The 25,476-nt window shown below is 46.0% G+C and overlaps 1 protein-coding gene across 3 annotated transcripts in view; it reads left to right on the top strand.

The window, feature by feature from the left end:
• def6a (DEF6 guanine nucleotide exchange factor a) overlaps positions 1-25,476 on the top strand; it is a 182,749-nt gene that overhangs the window by 76,159 nt on the left and 81,114 nt on the right. Inside the window, exon 1 of one of the 3 annotated variants that reach the window (XM_070858898.1) lies at positions 19,451-19,492. The exons of the other annotated variants lie outside the window; for them this stretch is intronic. Within the exon in view, the coding sequence (XP_070714999.1) occupies positions 19,454-19,492 (39 nt within the window). The 5' untranslated portion in view covers positions 19,451-19,453. Of the gene's footprint in view, positions 1-19,450; positions 19,493-25,476 lie in introns of those variants that run through there. 3 annotated transcript variants of the gene reach the window in all.

Below are 25,476 nucleotides of genomic sequence, written 5' to 3' on the forward strand. Positions count from 1 at the left end.
CATTTGCTTTCTTAACCGCCTGCTGTACCTGCATGCCAACCTTCAATGACTGATGTACCATGACACCCAGGTCTCGTTGCACCTCCCCTTTTCCTAATCTGTCACCATTCAGATAATAGTCTGTCTCTCTGTTTTTACCACCAAAGTGGATAACCTCACATTTATCCACATTATACTTCATCTGCTATGCATTTGCCCACTCACCTAACCTATCCAAGTCACTCTGCAGCCTCATAGCATCCTCCTCGCAGCTCACACTGCCACCCAACTTAGTGTCATCTGCAAATTTGGAGATACTACATTTAATCCCCTCGTCCAAATCATTCTGCACCTGCCTCTCAAATATATGCGAATTAGGATCCTATCACTTGGATCCGACCCCAGGACCATTTTAATGGGCGGAGTAGACACTCCGGTCATTAGAAACCATCGGAGCAGAAATGGAGGCTCCAAACGGTAAATACAAAACGTATCTTCGAGGGGCCGGGAGGAGCAGCAGTGCTTCTCTGGGCCCTTCAAATAAATTTTGGGCCCCCACCCCCACCTCCCTGGCCCCCCGCCTCCACCCCCACCTCCCCCTGGGGCCCCCACCCCCACTTCCCCCTGGGGCCACCACCATTCAATAAAATCATGGCTGATCTTCGACCTCAACACTGTCCCGCCCAATCCCCAGATTCCTTGATTCCCCTAGAGTCCAAAAATCTATTGATCTCAGCCTTGAATGTACTCAACGACTCAGAATCCACAGCCCTCTGGGGCAGAGAATTCCAAAGATTCACAATCCTCTGAGTGAAGAAATTCCTCCTCCATCTCTGTCTTTAATGACCGACCCCTGAACCTGAGACTGTGACTCCCGAGACTCTCCAGCCAGTGGAAAGTCTCGGCTTCTGTCCTGTCAATTCCCCCAGAATCTTGTATGTTTCAATGAGATCACCTCTCGTTCTTCTAAACTCCAGACATTCTAGGCCCAATCTACTCAATTGTTGAAGTCATTGACAGGTGTGAGGGAGTTAGGATTTTTCAACTTCCATATCGTTGGTTACTCTGGTATGGGAGTCGCAATTCCCTGTGGCCTTCACTAGCCTTAGTAATCAGTCACACCAATTAGATTAATTAATTCAAATTTGATCCGTGGTCAGGGACAGGAGGGGGTGTCACTACAAATGAGGACCCGAGAGGTAGTAATGGAGGAGCCTCGGCCCTTGCTCTTGTCCAACAGGTTCGAGGCTCTTACTCCCTGTGTGGACAAGGGCAGGGACTGCAGGGAGGATGAGCAAACTGACCACAGCACTGTGGTACAGAGGGTCATTCAAGTTGGAAGAGTAAAAAGAAACGTTGTACTGGTAGGAAACAGTATAGTTAGGGGGATAGATAAGGTTCCCTGCAGCCAAGAGCGTGAGTCCCGAAGGCTGTGTTGCCTACCCGGTGCCATGGTTAAGGACATCTCCTCTGGGCTGGAGAGGAACTTGGGGCTCAATTTTGGCCAGGAGTTGCTTCGTTTTTTTTGGAGTAACTTGGTTTTTCTGGCGTAACTTAAAAATCCCCACTTTCTCCAATCAATTTGCACCAGAGTAACTGAGTTAGTTACGATTTTTTTAGTTTTGTCTTTTTTTCAAAAGAGGGCGTTACCAGACACCTATGCCAGTTCTGCCCATTTAGGCAACTTTGGCCAACTAATAGTTACTCCAAATTTACTTAGGCCAGCAAATGTGGCCACTTCAAAACCCTTGCGGAGAGTTAAGAAATCGGCGCAGGTAAGTACATTCGGCCTGGGATAGGGGCGGGAAGGGAAGTGGAGAGGACCTGTACCTAAAGCACCAAGCCTTACAAACCACCAAACCTTGCAAACAAAAAGGTTCTAAGAATTAAATAATAAATAAAAAATTGAAGTAAGTCCTACCTTCATCTTAAAACTCGGCCCGGGAAGGCAACGGGCTGGCCCTTGCGGGAGGCCACTCGGCCTGGGCTAGGGGCAGGAGTGACTGGCAATGGGATTCAACGCGGCATCTGTATTCCACGGGAGAGAGAGAGAGAGAGAGAGAGGCTGGGCTGCAAATGAACGGGGTGGGGGGGCAGGGAGGAGGAGAGTGAGTGAACGCGGCATCTGTAGGGAGAGAGCGAGAGGCTGGGCCAATTGCCAAATTTCGGCACTGCTGCGCATGCGCGGACATTGCGACCTGACTACAATGAGCATGTGTAGATGTCCCAGCACTGCTTTCAGCATAGGACGCTGGCTCCACCCCCGACTCGACTGGCCACGCTGCGCGACGACAGCAGCCAAAGTGGGACGAGATTTTTCGGTGCACTTGGCAACGGAGAAAACGAGTGCGCCGAAAACGGCATGGGCCAAAATTGAGCCCTTGGAGTGGGAGGGGGAAGATTCAGTTGCCGTGGTCCACATAGGTACCAATGACATAGGTAGGACAAACAATGAGGTTCTACTGAGGGAGTATGAGCAGCTAGGGACCAAATTAAAAAGGTAATAATCTCTGGATTACTACCTGAGCCATGAGCAAATTTGCATAGGGTAAATAAGATCAGAGAGTTAAACACGTGGCTCAAAGACTGGTGTGGGAGTAATGGGTTTGTGATTCGTGGGACACTGGCACTAGTACTGGGGTAAGAGGGAGCTGTTCCATTCAGACGAACTCCACTTAGACCGTGCTGGGACTAGGGTTCTGGCGAATCAAATAACTCGGGCTGCAGAGAGGGCTTTAAACTAATTAATGGGAAGGAGGGTTCAGGTGAGCGAAAATGTAAAAAGTCAAAGAATAAGGAGAAGGCAATAGAGCAGGGTAGCACGGGGGGGAAAATGAAAACCAGAACGTGACAGGAAGGGACAGAATGTATAAACATAAAAGTGAATCAGAAAGTGGGGCCAAAGCAGGAAAAAAACAAATTTAAAAGCTCTTTATCTGAATGCATGCAGCGTTCGTAACAAAATAGAAGAATTGATGGCACATATAGATACAAATAGGAATGATCTGATAGCTATTAGAGGCTGGGTACTAAATATTCAGGGTATTTGACAATTCAGAAGGACAGACAGAAAGGAAAAGGAGGTAGGATAGCACTGTTAATAAAGGATGAGATCAGTGCGTTAATGAGAAACGATATTGGCTCAAAAGATCAAGATGTTGAATCAGTTTGGGTGGATAAGGAATAATAAGGGGAAAAAGTCACTGGTGGGGGTTGTCTATAGGCCCCTTAACAGTAGCTACACTGTTGGACGGAGTATAAATTAAGAAATAATGGAGGCTTGTAATAAAGGAACGGCAGTAATCATGGGCGAGTTTAACCTTCATATTGATTGGACAAATCAAATTGGCCAGGGTAGCCTCGAGGAAGAGTTCATAGAGTGTATCCGGGATAGTTTCCTTGAGCAGTACGGTGCAGAACCAACCAAGGATCTGGTACTGTGTAATGAGACAGGATTAATAAATGATCTCCTAGCAAAGGATCCTCTAGGAATGAGTGACCATAACATGGTTGAATTTCAAATTTAGTTGGAGGGTGAGAAAGTTGGATCTCAAACCAGGTCCTAAGCTTAAATAAAGGAGATTACAAAGTTATGAAGGCAGAGTTGGCTAAAGTGGACTGGGAAAATAGATTAAAGTGGGACGGTTGATGAGCAATGGCAGACATTTAAGGAGATATTTCATAACTCAACAAAAATATATTCCAATGAGAAGGAAAGACTGTAAGAGAAGGGATAACCATCCGCGGCTAACTAAGGGAGTAAGGGGCCGCCCATTTAAAACTGAGATGAGGAGGAATTTCTTCTCTCGAAGGGTTGTAAATCTGTGGAATTCTCTGCTCCAGAGAGCCGTGGAGGCTGGGTCATTGAATATATTTAAGGCAAATATAGACAGATTTTTGAGTGATAAGGGAGTAAAGGGTTATTTGGAGCGGGCAGGGAAGTGGAGCCGAGTCCATGATCAGATCAGCCATGATCTTATTAAATGGCGGAGCAGGCTCGAGGGGCCAAATGGTCTACTCCTGCTCCTATTTTTTATGTTCTTATGTAATGTGCCCAGGATAAAGAACAGAAAATCCTTTCTTTCATTACTTTAGGCTCCACAGGATCTTTCTCCCATACACGAAAAGTAGCAGAGCAACAAAACTTCAGACCTGTTTTTGGACTTTACAGAATTATTTCAGAGTAGATAAACTGTAATATGACACATTTGTATTCACAGCAAAAATTATACTGTCTGGTTTCTCAAAAAGAAAATAAATGTTTACAATCTCTATACTAAATTATTATTATTCTGAATTAACATTTTATCTATACGGTGATTCTATTCCTATCTTTCTCTGCTGTGGGAGCTGCACTGGTCTCGCCCAAAACATGAAGTTAAAAGCTGATTCTCTCTGATTCGAACAATTCAACTATTTTGAAATATCTCTGAAACTGTTGGCAGGGATCCTTAGATTTCAGTACCTGACAATTCAATTTATAAAGGAGCAGTTAATCATATACATAACTGAACCAATCACATAGCCTGTTTATGTTTGAATTATGTGATGTAATTCCCAAGTCTGTAACCTTGTTGACAAATTAACAAGACCTTGTAACATTTGTATCAATTTAGGCTGGAGACATGTATTTTATCAACTGCTGGCGTTAACTCCCACCCATATATTGGAATTGGATTTAAAGGGACAACTATACAAAAAATACATTTATTTTATCACTGACAGAATGCAAAGATTAAATATGAATAACTATTTTGCATCATTGTTTGATTACCTGTGATGATTAATGAGTGTTTTGAACCAATTTTTCTCTTGTGAGATTAACATTCTTTGTGTCTGCTGATTTTTTAACTAGAAATAGCATGTAAGGAGTTAAAACACAGGGTATTTCTCAAAGGTAAATCGATTAGTTTAGTTCCCCGGCCGCAAGATGCTAATTGATGAGGCTAAAGACAATGGAAGCTTCAGTGTGTCCTTTGGCCACATTCAATGAAAGGCAACTCGTGCCATTGTCAAAGTCTGCCTGATGTTAATAATGACAAATGGTTGCTTGAACTAATATAATTATGAGAGAACAAAAAACAGAAAATGCTGGAAATACTCGGTGGGTCAGGCAGCATCCGTCAGAACAGCCAAATTTTTTCACATTGAAAGGTTATCGACCTGAAACATTAATTCTGTTTCTCTCTCCACTGATGCTGCCTGACCTGCTGAGTATTTCCAGCATCTTCTGTTTTTATTTCAGATTTTCAGCATCCGCAGTAATTTGCTTTTGCATAATTATTCGGGGTGCAGTCATCTACTGCTTTTGGTCAGGATGTAGTGGGGTTAATTCCATGGCACCTAGACACAGATTATAGGAGAGTTCCCGGCCTGGGGTGGTGGCTTTGATTGACAGCTCTGGCTGTGACCTTTGAGAAGAGGACTGGATAATCAATAGGCTGGAGTCCTTGTTGACAGACAGCATGAGGGCGAGAGACCTCCTGGTGTTTGGAGCCAATCTCGACCAGTGGTCAGTGAGTGTTGCCGCAAACAGCCTGTCATGTTTGTAACCTTCACATAACTGTAACCTTTATGTAACAACACTGTACACTGTATACACCTGAATAATGCACACCTTGACCACAGGGGGTGAACTTGTGGGAGACACTCCTCACCTGGTCATCCAGGTATATAAAGGGAGGTTCCATGCAGGGTCAGCACTTCTTGGTCTTGGGAATAAAGGTTCAGGTCACGCAGTGACCTTGTTTGCCTCATGTGATTCTATAGTAAGGTGTAAGGACACTACATTTGGCGACGAGAAACGGGAATCAATGACCCACGAGGATGGCCACCGGTAGCACAGAGGAATGGTACTGTGTTGGTGAGGACTGGGACGATTTCATTGAGGGGCTCCAGCAGAGCTTTGTCATGAAGGACTGGCTGGGAGAGGAAACGGTTGGCAAACGGAGGGCGCATCTACTGACCAGCTGTGGATCCAAGACGTATGTGCTGATGAAAGACCTGCTCGCACCCGAGAAGCCGGCAGACAAGTCCTTTGAAGAGCTCAGCACCCTGATTGGTGAGCACCTCAAACCGGCGAGCAGTATACGCATGGCTCGGCACTGGTTCTATACACACCGGCGTCGGAAGGGACAAAGCATATCGGACTTCGTTGCGGACCTTCGACGTTTGGCCAGCCTCTGTAAGTTCACAGACGCCTGCAGGGGGGAGATGTTAAGGGATTTCTTCATTGAGGGCATTGGTTATGTCGGGATTTTCAGGAAGCTTATTGAGACCAAGGACTTGACTTTGGAAAGGGCAACGCTGATAGCTCAGACCTTCATGGCAGGGGAAGAGGAGACCAAGATAATTTACGCGCGCAACCCTGGTTCCAACGTGGCGATGGACCAGGGAGTTAACATTGTAAACGAGACACAGAACCCCGCAGGCAGACAAGAGCAATTCAACACCACCCAGGCAGCAACAGGCTCTAGGGTGGGCCAGCAACAGAGACAATTGCAGGGGGATCGGCAATTCACGCCATCACAAGGGACAATGTGTCCCGGGATGGGACCATTGACACTCAGCAACAGGGTGCTCAGGAGTAATCAAAGAGACAATCAGAGAGGAATGCCTGTTAACAGTTCCTTTGATCACAACAATCTCAGCTCGTGCTGGAGGTGTGGTGGCAGACATGCTACGAAAACCTGTAGGTTTCAACAGTTTATCTGTAGAAACTGTAACTTCAGTGGACATCTGGCCAGAATGTGCAGAAAGCCCGCAACGAGGCTAGTTTACGAGGTGGACGAACCAGACGAGGGGTCTGCAAGGCAGGTGATGCTTGGGCAAAGCTATGGACGCTGAAGTGCAGCGGGTTCATGTGGCAGAAGTCCACAGCTCGTACACCAAAACGCCACCTATGATGATGAAAGTTCTATTAAATGGCATCCCGGTATGTATGGAGCTGGACACAGGAGCCAGCCAGTCACTTATGAGTGCCCAACAATTTGAAAAACTATGGCCGCTCAAAGCTAACAGGCCCAAACTGGAACGCATTGACATGCAGCTACGGACGTACACCAGAGAGATCATCCCAGTACTAGGCAGTGCAAACTTGGTGGTCACCACAATGGATCGGAGAACCGGCTGCCACTCTGGATTGTCCCGGGGAATGGTCCCGCGCTCTTGGTGAGGAGCTGGCTAGCTGAGATGAACTGGAAATGGGGGGGATGTGCACGCCATTTCATCTGTGGAGCGAAGTTCATGCTCACAGGTCCTACAGAAATTCGAGCCACTTTTTCAACCAGGTGTCGGGACCTTTAAGGGCACTAAAGTAGTGATACGCATCACCTCGGATGCCAGACCAGTGCACCACAAAGTCAGAGCCGTGCCGTATGTGATGCGTGAGAGAATTGAGAGTGAGTTGGACAGGCTGCTAAGAGAGGGCATAATTTCGCCTGTTGAATTCAGTGACTGGGCAAGCCCCATCGTTCCTGTCCTTAAAGCGGATGGCTCTGTCAGGATTTGTGGCGACTACAAGGCCACCATCAACCGAGTGTCACCACAGGACCAATACCCGCTTCCGAGAGCGGAGGATCTTTTTGCCATGCTGGCAGGTGGCAAGCTGTTCACCAAGTTGGACCTCACTTCAGCCTACATGACTCAGGAACTGGCTGAAGAATCCAAGCTTCTGACCACCATCACAACGCACAAGGGGCTATTCGTTTACAAGTGTCTGTTTGGCATTCGTTCAGCAGCCGCTATCTTCCAGAGGAACATGGAAAGCTTGCTTAAATTCATCCCTGGAACAATTGTATTCCAAGATGACATCCTTATCACGGGTCGAGACACCGAGGAACACCTCCACAACCTGGAGGAGGTGCTACGCCGACTGGACCGGGTAGGCTTGCGACTAAAGAAGTCCAAGTGTGTGTTTTTGGCTCCAGAGGTCGAGTTTTTGGGCAGGAGGGTTGCCGCAGATGGGATCCGGCCTACCGAATCCAAAACGGAGGCGATCCGTCGTGCGCCCAGGCCCGGCAACACATCGGAGTTGCGGTCATTTCTGGGACTATTGAACGACTTCGGGAACTTTCTGCCGAACTTAAGCACATTGTTGGAGCCGCTGCACGTGCTCCTGCGTAAGGGTTGTGAATGGTTTTTGGGGGGACTGTCAAGAACGGGCTTTCAATCGGGCGCGGAATCTGCTTTGTTCTAACAAGCTGTTGACCTTGTACAACCCCTGTAAGAAACTGGTTTTAACGTGTGATGCATCATCCTATGGGATTGGGTGCGTGTTGCAGCAGAGTAATGATGAGGGCCAACTCCAACATGTGGCTTATGCCTCCAGGTCGCTCTCCCAGGCAGAACAGGGATATGGGATGGTTGAAAAGGAAGCACTCGCATGTTTCTACGGGGTGAAAAAGATGCACCGGTACCTTTTCGGCAGAAGGTTCGAGTTAGAAACAGACCACAAGCCGTTAACATCCCTGTTGTCCGACAGCAAGGCTGTCAATGCCAATGCGTCAGCTCGCATACAGCGGTGGGCCCTCACGCTGGCTGCGTATGACTACATCATACGGCACCGGCCAGGCACTGAAAATTGCGCTGACGCGCTCAGCAGGCTCCCACTGGCGACCACCGAGGGGGCGTCGGAACAAAGCGCGGAGATGGTCATGGCCATTGAGGCTTTCAACACTGCAGGCTCCCCCATCACAGCCCGCCAGATCAAAATCTGGACCAACAGAGATCCCCTCCTATCCCTGATAAAGAAATGTGTCCTGACTGGGGATTGGGCGCCCGTACACGGAGCATGCCCTGAGGAGGTCAGACCGTTTCACAGACGGATGGATGAGCTCTCCATCCAAGCCGACTGCCTGCTATGGGGCAGCTGGGTAGTCATGCCCCAGAAAGGAAGGGAAGCATTCATCAGGGAACTCCACAGCAAGCACTCAAGCATCGTGCTAATGAAGGCCATTGCCCGGTCACATATATGATGGCTGGGAATTGACTCAGACCTGGAACACTGGGTTCGCAGGTGCACGATGTGTTCTCAGCTGGGAAATGCCCCCAGGGAGGCCCCACTCAGCCCATGGCCCTGGCCCACCAGGCCATGATAACGTATTCACGTAGACTACGCGGGCCCGTTCATGAGAAAAATGTTCCTGATTGTTGTCGATGCATACTCGAAATGGATCGAGTGCATCATATTGAATTTGTGCACGACATCCACCGTGGAAAGTCTGTGTACGGTCTTTGCGACCGACGGCTTGCCGGACATCCTGGTTAGCGATAATGGCCCGTGTTTCACTAGCTATGAATTCCAGGAGTTTATGTCAGGTAATGGTATCAAACACGTCAGGACAGCATCGTTCAAGCCGGCTTCCAATGGCCAGATGGAACGTGCGGTTCAAATCATAAAACAGGGCATGCTCCGGATTCAAGGACCCTCCCTTCAGTACCGCCTATTGCGCCTCCTGCTGGCCTATAGGTCCCGCCCGCATTCACTCACGGGAGTCCCGCCCGCGGAACTACTCATGAAACGCACGCTTAAAACGCGGCTGTCCCTCATTCATCCAGACCTGTCAGACATTGTTGAGGGCAAGCGCCAGTCCCAAATCGAGTGCCATGATCGCAACTCAGTGGGGAGATGCATAGAAAGTGATGCCCTATATTTGTTCTCAATCGTGCTTTGGGACCCAAGTGGCTTGAGGGTACTGTAATTGGCAAAGAGGGGAATAGGGTCATAGTAGTCAGACTTAACAATGGGCAGATATACCGCAAACATCTGGACCAAGTAAAGAAAAGGTTGAGCATGGACACTGAGGAACCTGAGGAAGATCATGAGATGTCACCCACACCACTGCCAGTGAACGAGCAACAAGGACATTCACCAGCATGCACAGTCCCTGCGGCCAGCCCGGACAGGCAGAATCACCTCAGGCGACAGAGACGCATGCCAAGGCTCAGCCACCAGAGCCCCAACTGCGGCGCTCCACGAGAGAGCGTCGACCGCCTGAAAGACTCAATCTTTGACCCAAAGACGTTGGGGGGAGGTGATGTCTTGTTTGTAACCTTCACATAACTGTAACCTTTATGAACAACACTGTACACTGTATGCACCTGAGTAATGCACACTTGACCACAGGGGGTGAACTTGTGGGAGACACTCCTCACCTGGTCATCCAAGTGTATAAAGGGAAGTCCCACGCAGGGTCAGCACTTCTTGGTCCTGGGAATAAAGGTTCAGGTCATGCAGTGACCTTGTCTGCAGTACATGCCTCGTATGATTCTATAGTAAGGTGTAAGGACACTACACAGCCAACAGCAATGTTCCCTCTAAACTCATGGGAAAAGTCTCGCGCAGGCTGCTCACCGGCTTCTCCATTGTAAATACTGCACAGGCCCGGAAATTTAAAGGGACCACACATTAAAAGAAACAGTCCGCGCAGCACAAAACACAGCTTACTGGGAACATTGGCCAATGGCCTAAGTTTTTGCATTGTAAGGGCAAGCCAACAGGATAGCTGAGCTAGATTTCAAACAGCAGCCTGTTCTACAGGGTATGAAGTGAGTATATTTCAGTCTATGCTTACAGATAAAGTGAGTGGCATCTTTATTCTATGTATTGAGGAAGGTATAGAAGTGTACATAATTCACACTTATTGTTTCACTATTTTTTAATGTTATTTCATTTGTCTTGTAGAAATAAAGCAATTTATTGGCCCAAAGCCTGCATCTTGATTTGGTAAGAGTATTGCCAATCTGCTTTCAAAGAGAAGAGAATCACCTGACCTAATCCAGTAACCCAGCATACCGAGAAAGGGTTCTCTGTTGTGATCCCCAGGTCTTGCTAACGTTTACTTAGATATTGGACAGGAAAAATGGTTCGATGGGATATGAGATTCACTTATGGGAGTAATAAGTGACATCGACCCAATAAAATAACTAGCGTACAAACCTGAAAATTTGGAATTGCATGGCACAAACACAAGTATTTTTTGAGAGAGAGAGGAGACTTGTATTCCATCAGTCTGGGTTGGATAATGATCCAGGTTCCCAGTGTACAAAAACAAAAAACTGCGGGTGCTGGAATCTGAAATAAAAACAGAAAATGCTGGAAATCTCAGCAGGTCAGGCAGCATCTGTGGAGAGAGAAATAAAGTTAACTGTGTACTGCCGAAGCCCCCATTTATTTACGACATTTATAATATAATAGTATAATTATGACTTTAATGTAATTAGCTTAATCTTTTGTCGAACTGTATACAATGTTGCTGTAGTTTTACTGTGCAAAGTTCAATAATCTTAATTGAAAGAATGACAAATGACTCTAATATTTATGGGAGACTACTTTCTATATTCACTGATGCAAAATTACTCCTTAAGCTAAAAACAGTTTTTCTGTGCTTTTGTTATTGATCGATAGATCATTTGTCAGCAAAACTTACCCAACTATTCCTCGAATCAACCGTACCTGTTACTTCTGCTGCCTGTGCCATTTTATACCAGCGCAGTAATTTTAAAAATCACAGCTGACTGGGCTGTTGATCCAATCCAGAGCCCTTTCCTCCCAGCCCAAGACTTGTGCGTTTAATGTTCTAGCAACATCCACTCATCCCAGTCAGCAAGGCCGGTGGAGTGTTACAGCTGACTGATTAGCAGTTCAGTCATCTACGATATTGCAAACTGCTGTGTTGGTTTAAAACGGAAAAGGCAGCAGAAGTGATGGAAGCACAGAACAGGAAAGGATCACAAATAGAATTTGCTGATTCAGCTCAACTGCAGATGGGAACTTTTTAAATTCGCTTCAAGCGAGCTATCCAGTTCACTAACAAATGAGAAAAGAACTTATGTACTGAGATTTCGGTTGACTTTGCTTAGTAATTGCAATGAGAACTGGGTGAAAAGGTGAAGAGCAAACATGATGATGCAATACTAGATTGTAGCAAACCATAGTCACTCTTTATTAAAAAAAAATCTGCTTGACTGTGAATGTAAGGAATCAAAACAAAGTTCCCCTTTTTACACCCTGCAACTTTAAATTGGTTCATGGGGATTTAGTTGAAAATCTGTAAAGCAATGACACATCTGAATAGGATCAGCAGCTTTATTGGCCCCTATTTTCGTCACGATTGTGCGCCGTTATTTGGCGTCCAAATGTTTTTTGGTGTGAAACCCTCACTTTCCGACTTTCGGCAACGTTTGGACGCCGGCACCAACCATATGCGGCAGTTTAAAATTTTTTGCCGCAGACACGAGTCAAAACGGGATCGGTTGCCATTTTTCTGGACTTAATCGATCTTGACTGTCCATGATTTTTTTTCAGCACGGCACACACTGCCCAAAAGCCCTGCAAAAAAAACCCCCATATGTTAACTTAAGGAATCAGCGCATGACACAAGAGGACAGGAGCGAGACATTAAGAATACATGATAAAATGCCTTTTTTTTCCACAGGGAACTCTTTTTGGAGCAAGGGAAGATTTCCAGGCCGAAAAGACTGCTCCCCACTGGCTGGACCCTCTGCAATCCCGGGCCGAATGGCCACCCCACTCAGTCCCGCTCCTCCTGTGAGTTGAAGTTCGGGATTCAGCCAGGGATTGCAGTGGGTCCAGCCGTGGGGGTGAGGGGGGGGTGGCGGGGAGCGGTGACAGCAGATCCACCCGGAGGGGTGCGGTGGCCGCGGGTCCAGCCGGAGGGAGAGGTCCTTTGTGGGCCTTTCGGCAGCGATGGGCTAGCTGTCCTTTCGGGGGAGCGAGCTTCAGCGTCTCTGGTTGCCCTGGCATCTTCAGCTTTTCGCACATGCCCAGAGAGTTTTTAGCGCAGACTTGAAACTCCACGCCCCCAGACTAACTTCGGAGAGCGCTGTGCCAAATTCAAATATTTCTTTGGCAAAAGTCCCAATTTTTTTTTCCTTGTGCAAATGTACACAAAGAAAATCATATGTTAACATGCGCAGGTGCCAAAAATCCAGCAAGTGGAAAATAGGGGCCATTATGTCTGTGGTTGTGAGTTCCTTTGCTTTCCAACTTGTTTATGTAGAGTCTTTCTAGGATATTACAAACTCAATATTAATGTTTAACTCCTGCGTTCCAATTTGTTTGAGTAGAGTTTCTCGAGGATATTACAGTACTAAATCAATATTAATGTTTAACTCAGCACACCATAAGGCTATTACCAATGTTCCTGCTCATTTGTTTTTGGATGCATGGCCCCTTTAGCGGGCTGCACGGCCCATTCTAATTGCAGCGCATGCACAGTTTTTCCCATTTAAAAGCCGCTGAGTGCCTGCACAGACCTCCAGACCGCTGAAGGGGAACAATAGGGAAGGAAGTAAAGCAGAAAGTGGATAGCAAGAATTTAGAAAGCAAATCTGTAAGACAGAGGAAACGAGGGTTAGTAAGTAGTAATCAAGGAGGTCTTCCTGTGCTGAATGGTATATACTTTAATGCAAGGAGTATAGCGAATAAGACGGATGAGCTAAGAGCACAGGTAGACACTTGGGAGTATGACATTATAGCCATTACAGACACATGGCTGAAAGAGAGGCAGGTTTGGCAGATCAATATTCCTGGTTACAGAATTTTTAGACAAGACAGAGAGGGGGGTAAAAAGCAGGGGGTGCAGTATTGATTAATGAAACTATTATAGCGGTGAGGAGGGATGATATGTTAGAGGGATCATCAAATGAGGCCATATGGGTCAAATTGAAAAATAAAAAAGGGGCGATCACACTGCTGGGCATGTATTATAGACCCCCAAACAGTGGGAGGAAGATAGAGGAGCAAATATATGTAGGCAAATTGCTGTGAAATCCAAAAACCATAGGGGAGTAATAATAGGGGATTTTAACCGTTCCCCCTGCTATCCCACCGCGGCCGAAAGGGCCAAAAAGGACCTCCCGCCCCCCACTGGACCCGTGCCCACCGAACCCCCCCGGCCACTGCAACCCCCCCCTCCCCCCCCCCGGCTGGACCTGCTGCAATCCTGGGCCGAAAGGACTGCTTCCCACCAGCTGGACCCAAGGAATATCCTAATATTGATTGGGACAAGTATAGTGTGAAGGGTATAGAGGGTGCAGAATTCTTAAAATGCATTCCAGAGAACTTTTTTAGACAGTATGTAATAAGCCCAACACGAGAGGGGGCGGTTTTGCATTTTGTTTTGGGGAATGAAGCTGGGCAGGTTGAAGGGGTATTAGTGAAAGAGCACTTGGGTGTCAGTAACCATAATTCAGTCAGCTTCAAGTTGGTTATGGATAAGGACAAGGATAGACCTGGAATAAAAGTCCCAAATTGGGGAAAAGCTAACTTTGCTAAGTTGAAGAGTGATTTGGCCATGGGGGACTGGAAACAGCTACTTGTGGGTAAATCAGTGTTGGAACAGTCGAAGGCATTCAAGGAGGAGATCCGGAGGGCTCAGGCCAAACATGTGCCCTTAAAGAAAAAGGTGGTACTAACAATTCTAGAGCCCCTGGATGTCTAGGGACTTACAGGGGAGGATAAAGAAAAAAAAGGAAGTTTATGTCATATATCAACGGCTAAATACTATAGAATCTTTGGAGGAATATAGAAAGTTAAGAGGTAGAATTAAAAAGGATATTAGGACTGCTAAGAGAGAGCATGAAAAATTTTTTGCTAGTAAAATTAAGGAAAACCCTTTGATGTTCTATAAATATATTAAGAGCAAGAGGGTAACTAAAGAAAGGGTAGGGCCTATTTGAGACCATGAGAGTAATCTTTATGTGGAGGCAGAAGATGTTGGTATGATTCTTAATGAATATTTTGCATCTGTTTTCACAAAGGAAAGGGGCAATGCAGATACTGCTATCAAGGAGGAGTGTGAAATTCTGGATGAAATAAACATAGTGAGAGAGGAGGTATTAAGGGGTTTAGCAGCTTTGAAAGTAGATAAGCTCCCAGGCCCAGATGAAATGCATCCCAGGCTTTTGAGCGAAGTAAAAGAGGAAATAGCAGAGGCCTTGACCAATCTTTTTCTAGTCCTCTTTGGATTTGTGCATGGTGCCGGAGGACTGGAGGACTGCTAATGTGGTACCCTTGATTAAGAAGGGAGAAAGGGTTAGGCCGAGTAATTACAGGCCTGTCAGCCTAACCTCAGTGGTGGGAAAATTATTGGAAAAAATCTTGAAAGACAGGATAAATCTACATTTGGAAAGGCAAGGATTAATTAGGGACAGTTAGCACGGATTGGTTAAGGGAAGATCGTGTCTGACTAACCTGATTGAATTTTTTGAGGAGGTAACCAAGAGGGTCGATGAGGGTAGTGCATACGATGTAGTGTATATGGACTTTAGCAAAGCTTTTGATAAGGTCCCACATGGTAGACTGATCACGAAGGCTAAAGCCCATGGGATCCAGGGCAAAGTGGCAAGTTGGATCCAAAATTGTCTTGGAGGTAGGAAGCAAAGGGTAATGATTGATGGATGTTTTTGTGACTGGATGGATGTTTCCAGTGAGGTACTGTGGGGCTCAGTACTGGGTCCCTTGTTTTTTGTGGTATATATCAACGGTTTAGATTTGAATATAGGGATTAAGAAGTTGCAGATGGCACTAAAATTAGCTGTGTGGTTGATAATGAAGAGAAAAGTCATGGACTGCAGGAGGATATCAATCTACTGGTCAGGTGGGCAGAGCAGTGGCAAATAGAATTTAATTTGGAGAAGTGTGAGGTAATGCACTTTGGGAGGGCTAATAAGGAAAGGGTATACACATTAAGCGGTAGAGCACTTAATAATGTAGATGAATAAAGGGACCTTGGAGTGCTCGTCCACAGATCCCTGAAAGTAGCAGGCCAGGTGAATAAGGGGGTTAAGAAGGCATACGGAATGCTTGCCTTTTTTGGCCGAGGCATAGAATACAAGAGCAGGGAGGTTATGCTTAAATTATATAATACTCTGGTTTGGCCACAGCGGGGTACTGATCGCCATATTACAGGAAGGACATGATTGCACTAGAGAGGGTGCAGAGAGATTTACTAGGATGCTGCCTAGAATGGAGAATCTTAGCTATGAGGACAGATTGGATAGGCTGGGTTTGTTCTCATTGGAACAGAGGAGGTTGAGAGGAGACCTCATTGAGGTGTACAAAATTTTGAGGGGCTTGGATATAGTGGATAGCAAGGGCCTATTTCCATTGGTGGAGGGGTCAATTATGAGGGGGCATAGTTTTAAGGTGGTTGGTGGAAAGTTCAGAGGTGGCTTCTTCACGCAGAGGGTTGTGGGGGGTCTGGAACTCACTGCCTAGAAGGGTGGTAGATGCAGAAAGCCTCACCACATTTAAAAGGTGCTTGGATGGGCACTTAACGTGCCGTAATCTGCAGGGTTACGGGCCTAGAACTGGTAAGTGGGATTAGACTGGATAACCTCTTGTTGGCTGACACGGGTACGATGGTAAGTACTGCAGGGAATCGAATACGGCCAAGGTAATCTCCTGGACTAGTTTCAATCGCCTGGATGGGTCTGAGAGGAATTTTCCCAGATTTTTTTCCCCCAATTGGCCTGGGTTTTTATCTGGTTTTTGCTTCTCCCAGGAGATCACATGGCTCCGGTTGGGGTGGAGTGTAGAATGTTGCGGTGTAAGGGATGTCACAGTTGTATGGGGCGGACTGGTTGGGCTTGGGTGCTCTTTACCTTTCTGCCATTGTTCATTGTTCATAGGTTTATATGTAACCTTCAGGGCTGCTGACCGAGGTCCGTGCGGCACTTTGTCGGCCGGCACGGACACGATGGGCCGAAATGGCCTCCTTCTGCGCTGTAAATTTCTGTTTTTATTCGTTATTCCGGCTGATTAATTTTCTTGAATTTGATGTTATTTTTAATCAAGCTTGTTTTTTTAAACTTCTTTGTTCGATAACGTTCCTATGAAGCACCTTAGGACGTTTTACTACGTTAAAGGCACTATATAAATACAAGTTGTTGTTGTTGATCTTGCTTCTGTCTCCTGTGCTCTTCATTTCTAGACTGACGCACAGTCATAATCGGGGGTGGGGGCGGCGGGGGAAGCTCGCGTGCCATTTACAGGGAAATCAAAACATTTGTGCAGCCAGGTGCATGGAACTCCCCATCTGAGCAAATAAATGGAAAGGTTTGAAAGGCCACAAAATGACTAACCAACGATTGCTATTTTGATTAAACTTCAGAAAGGTGGCCAAATGAATGCTAGCCGTGTGGTTGTTGCTGCAAATGTATAAAGTTCCCGAGCTTCAAAACCAGACTCTGAAGTACTGAATGCTCTTTACTAATGAAAGTGATTTAAGCTGCTATTTGTGGGCCCAAGTTTCGGCCTCAGTTGCTCCTGATTTTTTTGGAGCAACTGGTGTAGAATGGAGTATCTTAGAAATTCAAATTCTCGGCATTTAGTTTGCTCCAGTTCTAGTCAGTTAGAACAGTTTCACTTTGGAACAGAATTTTTTTTTCCAAAAGGGGGCGTGTCCGGCCACTTACGCCTGTTTTCAAAGTTTCAGCAGTGAAAACTTACTCCGAGCTAACTTAGAATGGAGTAAGTGAAGATTTTTGTACGCTCGAAAAAACCTTGTCTACACTTTAGAAAATCAGGCGTAGAGAATGGGGGGCGGTTTAAAGGGAAGTTTACAAACATTAAACACTTCAGTTTTACAAATAAAGAGCCATCATCAATAATAAATTATAAAAACATCAATAAATCAACCAATAAATCAATCAAAAAAAATTAATAAGAAATAATTTTTTTTTAAAAAATCAATAAATAAAACATTTTCTACTTACCGACTGCAGCACTGGGAGCCCTCCAACAGCGTGCTGGGATGCCCCCCCCCCCCAACCCAGTGTGTCTCTGTCAGTGTCTCTATCTCTCTGTCTGTCTGTCTGTCTGTCTGTGTCTCTCACTCTCCGTCTGTCAGTGTCTGTGTTTCTGACAGCGAGGAGGGGGGTAGAGGGAGAGAGAGGGGGAAGGGGGAGGGATGGGGAGGGAGGGAGGGGGAGAGGGAAGGGGGAGGGGGGGAGAGGAGAGGAGAGGGGGGGAGAGGAGAAGGGGGAGGAAGGAGAAGGAGGGGGGGAAGGAGAAGGGATGGGCGGGGGAGGCTGAACAGGCCGGGCCCGGCCGGGCCCAAGACTTCGGGCAGGGCCCATCCCCAGCACCAGATTTACAGGTAGGTGGCTTTGGGTCGGGTCGGGGGGAGCGCGGGTCGGGTCGGGGGGGCGGAGGGAGGTCGGTTCAGTTCGGGTCGGAGGGAGGGAGAGGGAGGTCAGGTCGGGTGGGGGGGGGGGGGCGAGCGCGGGTCGGGTTGGACCGGGTCGGGTCCGGTCTGGGTGGGTGGGGGGGGGGGTCGGGAGGTCGGGTCGGGGGGGTGGTGGTGGGAGGGAGGTCGGGTCGGGGGGGGAGGGAGGGAGAGGGAGGTCAGGTCGGGTGGTTGGGGGGGGGGGGCAGCACGGGTCGGGTCCGGTCAGGTCCGGTGAGGGGGCGGGCGGGGGGGTAAGGGCGGGGAAGCGGGAGTCGAGTCGGGTCGGGAGAAAGCAGGATCTGGGCGTGGGAGGCAGCCTTATGCACGGAGCCCCAGTGAGGCCATTCGGCCAGGGCTAGGGGCTGCGTGCTTCGGGCCCCTCCCACACAGTTTTGGGCGCCTGGAGCTACTGCACATGCGAGCCCATTGTAGCGCGCATGTGCAGAGGTCCCGGCACTGTTTTCAGCGCAGGGACCTAGCTCCACCCCCTACAGCTCGTGCTGCGCCGCGCCTGACTCAAGAGGACCAGCAGGGAGCTGGAGAATCTGTAAGTATTTTTTAGGCGCACTTTGTGGCGCGAAAAACGGACGTCCAGGTCGGGGCTGCGCCGTTCTAGGCGCGGCCCGAAACTTGGGCCCATATTGTGCTAAGATCCACCCTCGTGGCACCTTTTCCCCCCCCCCCGGATCTCAGTTATGACTCAATCGTAAACTTGCCAGGATTCACGAAGAGCAGCAATTTTGCTGCTGGATGCAGCTAGCTGCTCAATCAAGATCTGCACTTCGGAAGCCAAGACCACGCGCTTCAGCTTTTGCTCTTTAAAGGGAAGCAGTGCCATTTAAATACATTTTTTTTTGTTCTAATAGACTTGCTCTTAATTACTTAGTCTTCATTTAGTAAGAAGTTTGTTTTTGAATTGACCTATTTCAAGATTAGTTCAAAGATGTTTGCATCAAATTGCAAGCACCAATGAAGAAAAGTTACATTTTTAAAACACATTTCTGTGCAAGTCCTACTAGTCTTTTTCAAACAATGGAAACGTAATTCAAAGTATTTTTTTATGGCGCCCTAATAGTTCAGCATGCCTTGTTGTAGTTCAGCAGCCTTGTTTGTGTTAGCAGTACGTTCAAAGGTTATTGGAGGAGAATGCTGCAAGTCATCAGTCAATACATTTCCATATTTTAAAAAAAAATTAATTTGGCATCAACACAGGAAACACACAGACAAGTGGCCTCGATTTTTGACCTCTTCAGATTAGTGTTTGTTTCTTCCAGAGGATGACAGCTGCTGCATGCAGGGGTTCCCACAGGTTCCAGGTCAGAATATTAATGATGCTATTGATGGTTCTTGCAGATAAGAGAGGTGTTCCAAATGTTATCGTAATGTTGTCTCTAGACAGGAAATCAATTTAATTCTGTTTAATTCGCGTAGCTGCAACCTTTGTTGGATTGAATATACAGCACACAGAAAACGTGTATTGGCTGGCGTGATGTATTGTGCGCCATAGGCAAGTTAAGTTTATTCAGATGATTTCATGAGTGCCATAGTTACAACTGCTGGAACTGTTTGAACTGGAGTTACAGCCTTGTATTTAAGTCATTAATATTGTTGTAAACAGGAACTAACATTCTCCATGCTCCTTTGTATTTTATTAAATTGCTTTGGGAGGAGTGGTATGCATGTGAAACACGTCAAATTATGCTTTCACCATGTCATCTGTGGCTAGACTTCATGCATTCTGCGCACATATTCTGTGATACTTGTATTGTTACCTTGTTTCTCTTGCCAGAAGTCAATAAACTCTTGAAATTCTCTTTGTGGTTTGCTGCTGCTTCAAGCATGAATTTTTTCTCACCCAGCCTAGGGTTAGAGGAATATTTACTGCATCCCTTCGAAACATTGTCTGAAATGAGCTTTCTGGATTGGGCATGTGCAGAAAGCCTCCTTCACATCAACAACGAACTTGTTGATGGCCTTGAATTCTTTTTGTAAATGTCACCAGAAAGTTCCAATGTGTGTGGGCAGTGCACATTATGTGCATTAAGATTGTGAGGTTTTGAGCTCCATGTTTTGGACATGTAACTTGCAAAATCAGTCTCAAACACTGAGACCTTTAGTAGATTTTTGAATGTTGTCGATCACCACTCGCTGTTTGAAAGGCAAGAACAAAGCAAGTACATGTCAGTTTATTGTCTGTTTTGCAGCTTTCTTCAAACATTGTTCTCTGAAAAGTATATCAGTTGACTTGTAAGAATGCTCTCTATGTATCGGGTTTGGTATTTGGCTGTTTTATTTGGCATCGTCACAGAACTGTTAAAAGATTGCAATACTTTCCTCAGACGCATAATGTGTACTGTATATGAACTTAAGGTCGTGAGAGCTGACTCAACAACATCTTAGTAATGTAAGTCTTCGCTCTACCAGACCTATATGTGAAATAAATGTCCTCTCCCAACCCAGATACTAGACCCAAAACAGCTACTACTTCATCACAAGTCGGGTTTCTGCCTGGGAAAGACAATGAAAGAAGAAAGAACGACTTGCATTTATATAGTGCCTTTCACAACCACAAGACATCTCAAAGCACTTTACAGCCAATGAAGTACATTTGGAGAGTAGTAATTTTGTAATGTGGGAAACGCGGCAGCCAACTTGCGCACAGCAAGCTCCCACAAACAGCAATGTGATAATGATCAGATAATCTGTTTTTGTAATGTGATTGAGGAATAAATATTGGTCAGGACACTGGGGATAACTCCCCTGCTCTTCTTCGAAATAGTGCCATGGGATCTTTTACGTCCACTTGAGAGAGTAGACGGGGCCTTGGTTTAACATCTCATCTGAAAGACGGCACCTCCAACAGCGCAGCACTCCCTCAGCACTGCAACTGGAGTGTCAGCCTAGATTTATGTGCTCAAGATCCTGGAGTGGGACTTGAACCCACAACCTTGTGACTCAGGTGAGTGTGCTACCCACTGAGCCACAGCTGACACTGAGAATGAAGGATATGGGAAATGAAAGTGTTTTCACACACAGTAAAGGATACTCTGATGTATGTTGTTTCGGGCAGATTAAAGGGAACTGGCTATATTGTATCCATAATGCAACATGTGAAGACAAAACAGACCCAACACAACTTGTGGCTAACCTAGGAGGCTGACCTATTTGTGGGTGGGTTTATTTGCCTATGGTGCAGCTAACATCTCGTTGGCTTAATGAGGGGGCTCAACAAGGTGTGGCGGAGGAGCGGCGATAGATTGTAGCAGAGGTACGGCAAATGAGGGTATGGGGCCCAGAAGAGCCGAAGGCCCAGGGGCAGCACGGGCCTGCCCACACTGCGATATGTGTGCGCACTAGGTTCGTGCAGCAGAGTTGGTCTCCAGTTGTCCTGGTTAACCCTTGCCACTGGATAAAGGCCTAGCTCTGCCAAGCCCGTGGTGGCTGATGTGCAACGGTCACCACACGTTAAAAAAATCCACGCATAGGCATCTTCCAACCAATTCAATTGGAATTCAGGACTGAAATATCGGGTCCTCCATTGAAACATCTGTGAACCCATGTGGAAGCAAGTCATTCTCATTCAAGGGTTTCCTATGATCTGACTTGGGAGTCCTTGTTACAGCACTGCATGTCCTAACTTGGAAAGTGTTCCATTCCCCAACACTGTCAACACAAAAAACCTACCATGCATTTATATAGGCTTTTACCATTTGGTAAAGGATACTGTCCCAATCCCGATACTTCCAAGAAACATATTTGGATTCTTTGACTTTTATAACTTATATCTGTCAATTTCAAGTCGGCTTCCTTAGTTCAAATGGAGCACTATATTGGAGCTGCCTTAGAAATGAGGCAGGCCACAGGGCAGCTTCATTGTTTTTAAACAACAACAATTGAGGATTGGATCTCAACCAGAAGGTTATGATTTTGATTCCCAATCTTCAGAGATGAAAGCTCTTGTGTCTATCATTGGAGAAATGCCAGCAGCTCCTGCTCTGGGTGCATTCTGTGATGGGGCATTGCTGAGTGGCAGAGTGCCCCATCTCACTGCAGAGAAGAAGCTAGCAGGGCAAGCCCTCTCCTGCAAAAATGCACACCCTTCTACCTACCTGCCGTGTGGTGCTGAAGACAGCTGCGAAACGGCTTGTGACTCTAAACCTTATCCTCTAGCTGAAGAAACATGTGTTGGTAGAGTGACGGCACTTGGGGGGAATGTGGAAAGTTATTGTGGTTGATGTAAACTGGTGCTGAAGCAAACAAATGGCTGAGCACCGAGAGAACTGAAAAAAATCACGCTGACCTCCGTCACAAACCTGTAGCAGTACAGAATATTTTACCCCATTTCATGTACCAACAGGATGTGTTGTTTAGATGTCAATCTGCTAAAGATGACATTACTTTGGGATACTTAAAGCTCTGAAAACTCATTTCAGGGAATGGAAGAGAAATGTACTTTATTTCCCATTATATGAAGAAATTGTAATACAGGGTACATTGTAACATTGTTATGTGTAACATTGTTATATTGTAATACAATATACATACATCAGGCGATCAAATAGACAAATAAATATCATTTGTCTGATGATTGAAATTACTAAAGTATTGGAGATATTATGGAATAAGCAGTATTCAGATACAAACCCTAATGCCATGGCATGCAGCATTGTCCCAAATATATTAACTGGCAGATTTGCTGCATTTAGAAATGGCAATACAGGAATTTGTTTCACTTATTTAAAAAAAATACTGCCTATAAGCTGAAGCAGAGTAAGAGTTTTATTTATTTTGCAGTGCAGCCGCTAATTTATTTATTCGGTGCCAGAAAGTATTGCAAACCAACATGGTTTACTACTGCGAACACTTCCCTAACTACACCAACTTGAATAGGGATTGCTCAGACACTTTGAGATTTTAAATACATTGGTGTCACCAACGTCATTGACTCTACAAAATGCAAACTCCTTTGGGACGCTACAGTTTTACATCTTTCAGAATGAACTTAAAAGTAACGAAAGAGAAAACAGAATTTCATGGGCAAGTGTTTGTTATTAAGGTTCATGCTTTTTTATGACACATGGGATGGGATTTACAAGTATGATTCAATCAAGCAGGGTCAACATGGTTTTATGAAAGGGAAATCATGTTTGACAAATTTGTTGGAGTTCTTTGAGGATGTAATGAGAAGGTAGATAAGGGGGAACCAGTGGATGTGGTGTATTTGGATTTCCAGAAGGCATTTGATAAGGTGCCACATAAGAGGTTACTACACAAGATAAAAGTTCATGGGGTATTATATTAGCATGGATAGAAAATTGGCTAACTAACTGAAAACAGAGAGTCGGGATAAATGGGTCATTTTCCGGTTGGCAAATAGTAACTATTGGGGTGCTGCAGGGATCGGTGCTGGGTCCTCAACTATTTACAATTTATATTAATGACTTGGATGAATGGACCGAGTGTAATGTAGCCAAGATTGCTGATGATATAAAGATGGGTGGGAAAGAAAATTGTGAGGAGGACACAAAAAATCTGCAAAGGGATATAGACAGGCTGAGTGAGCGGGCAAAAATTTGGTAGATTTAATAGAAAAATTTAATAGAAAAGCAAATTATAATTTAAATGGAGAAAAATTGCAAAGTGCTGCAGTACATAGCGACCTGGGGGTCCTTGTGCATGAAAAAAACAAAGTTGAGTATGCAGGTACAGAAAGTAATCAGGAAGGCAAATTAAATGTTGGCCTTTATTGCAAGGGGGATGGAGTATAAAAACAGAGAAGTCCTGCTATAACTGTACAGAGTATTGGTGAGGCCACACCTGGAGTACTGCGTACAGTTTTGGTCACCGTATTTAAGGAAGGATATACTTGCATTGGAGGCTGTTCAGGGAAGGTTCACTCGGTTGATTCTGGAGATGAGGGGATTGACTTATGAGGATAGGTTGAGTAGGTTGGGTCTATACACATTGGAGTTCAGAAGAATGAGAGGTGCTCTTATTGAAACTTTATAAGATAATGAGGGGGCTCCTCCAGGTGGATGCAAAGAGGATATTTTCACTCATAGGGGAAACTAAAATTAGGGGACATAGTCTCAGAATAAGGGGCCGTCCATTTAAAACTGAGATGAGGAGAAATTTCTTCTCAGAGGGTTGTAAATCTATAGAATTCTCTGCCCCAGAGAGTTGTGGAGGCTGGGTCATTGTCATTGAACATATTTTAGGTGGAGATAGACAGATATTTGAGCGATAAGGGAGTAAAGGGTTATGGGGAGCGGCAGGGAAGTGGAGCTGAACCCATGATCAGATCAGCCATGACCTTATTGAATGCCGGAGCAGGCTCAAGGGGCCAAATGGCCTACTCCTGCTCCTATTTCTTATGTTCTTACACTGTGCACAAAGTGTAACAAAATGATCAATCTGTGGTTTATAACTGCGTTTGCAATTTTGTTAGGCGCAGCTCACTGTTGAAAGCTTCACCAGTGGACTCATGTTCCATACTACCTCCCTGCAGACCTGGCACTCCGTTAAAGGTGCTATATAAATGCAAGTTGTTGAGTAGAGGGTGCACGCACATAAACAATGTGGGAGGAGATCATTCGGGTAGGGTGGGTAAGGAACTGGAAAGCGAACAAGGTCTAGCAAGTGAGCGTGAGAATCTTGAATTCAGGTTGCAGTGGCTCAGGCAGCTGCTGGCGATTGGCGACAGCAGGGATGGCGGGGCTGCACGTGAGGCCGCGGGTGGCAAGGTTTTGTGGAGGGTTGGCGGGACCAACGAGGGGAGTGTTAGAGGAGTTGAGCTGGGTGTGGTAAAAGCACAGATTATGGTTTTGACAGTGGTGTGGGGAGGTGAGCGATGCTGTGGGGGTGGAAGAAAGGACAGGACACTGTGTCGAAGAAAGCTCCGTTTGGAGTCCAGCATTACACTGTGGTTCCCACACCCACTATTTAGCTGAATATGGGCTGAGAGAGGTTATTGAAGTCAACATTAGAGACACAGGAGACATAGAGGCCATCATTTAGCTGGAAGATACTTTAGCTTTATCCACGTCTTAAGGAATACGTATTTATAGTAAACTCTCCTCTAAACAGTGCATTAGGACGCATGTTGCCTGCAGAGGATTTTGGAATGTATTGTGACCAGTTGTAGTTCTTTATCAACTGCTACATATTTTACTAGTTCCCAACATACAAGTGTGTGTTGAATCAATGTCACCTGCTGCACCAGACCACATGAACCCAGATACTGCAACAAGAGGTGATGTTCTGCATGACTGGGACTGTGTCAGGGTGTTGAGGTATAGAG

This window comes from Pristiophorus japonicus, chromosome 17 (assembly GCF_044704955.1).
Source record: "Pristiophorus japonicus isolate sPriJap1 chromosome 17, sPriJap1.hap1, whole genome shotgun sequence".
Lineage (NCBI taxonomy): Eukaryota > Metazoa > Chordata > Chondrichthyes > Pristiophoridae > Pristiophorus > Pristiophorus japonicus.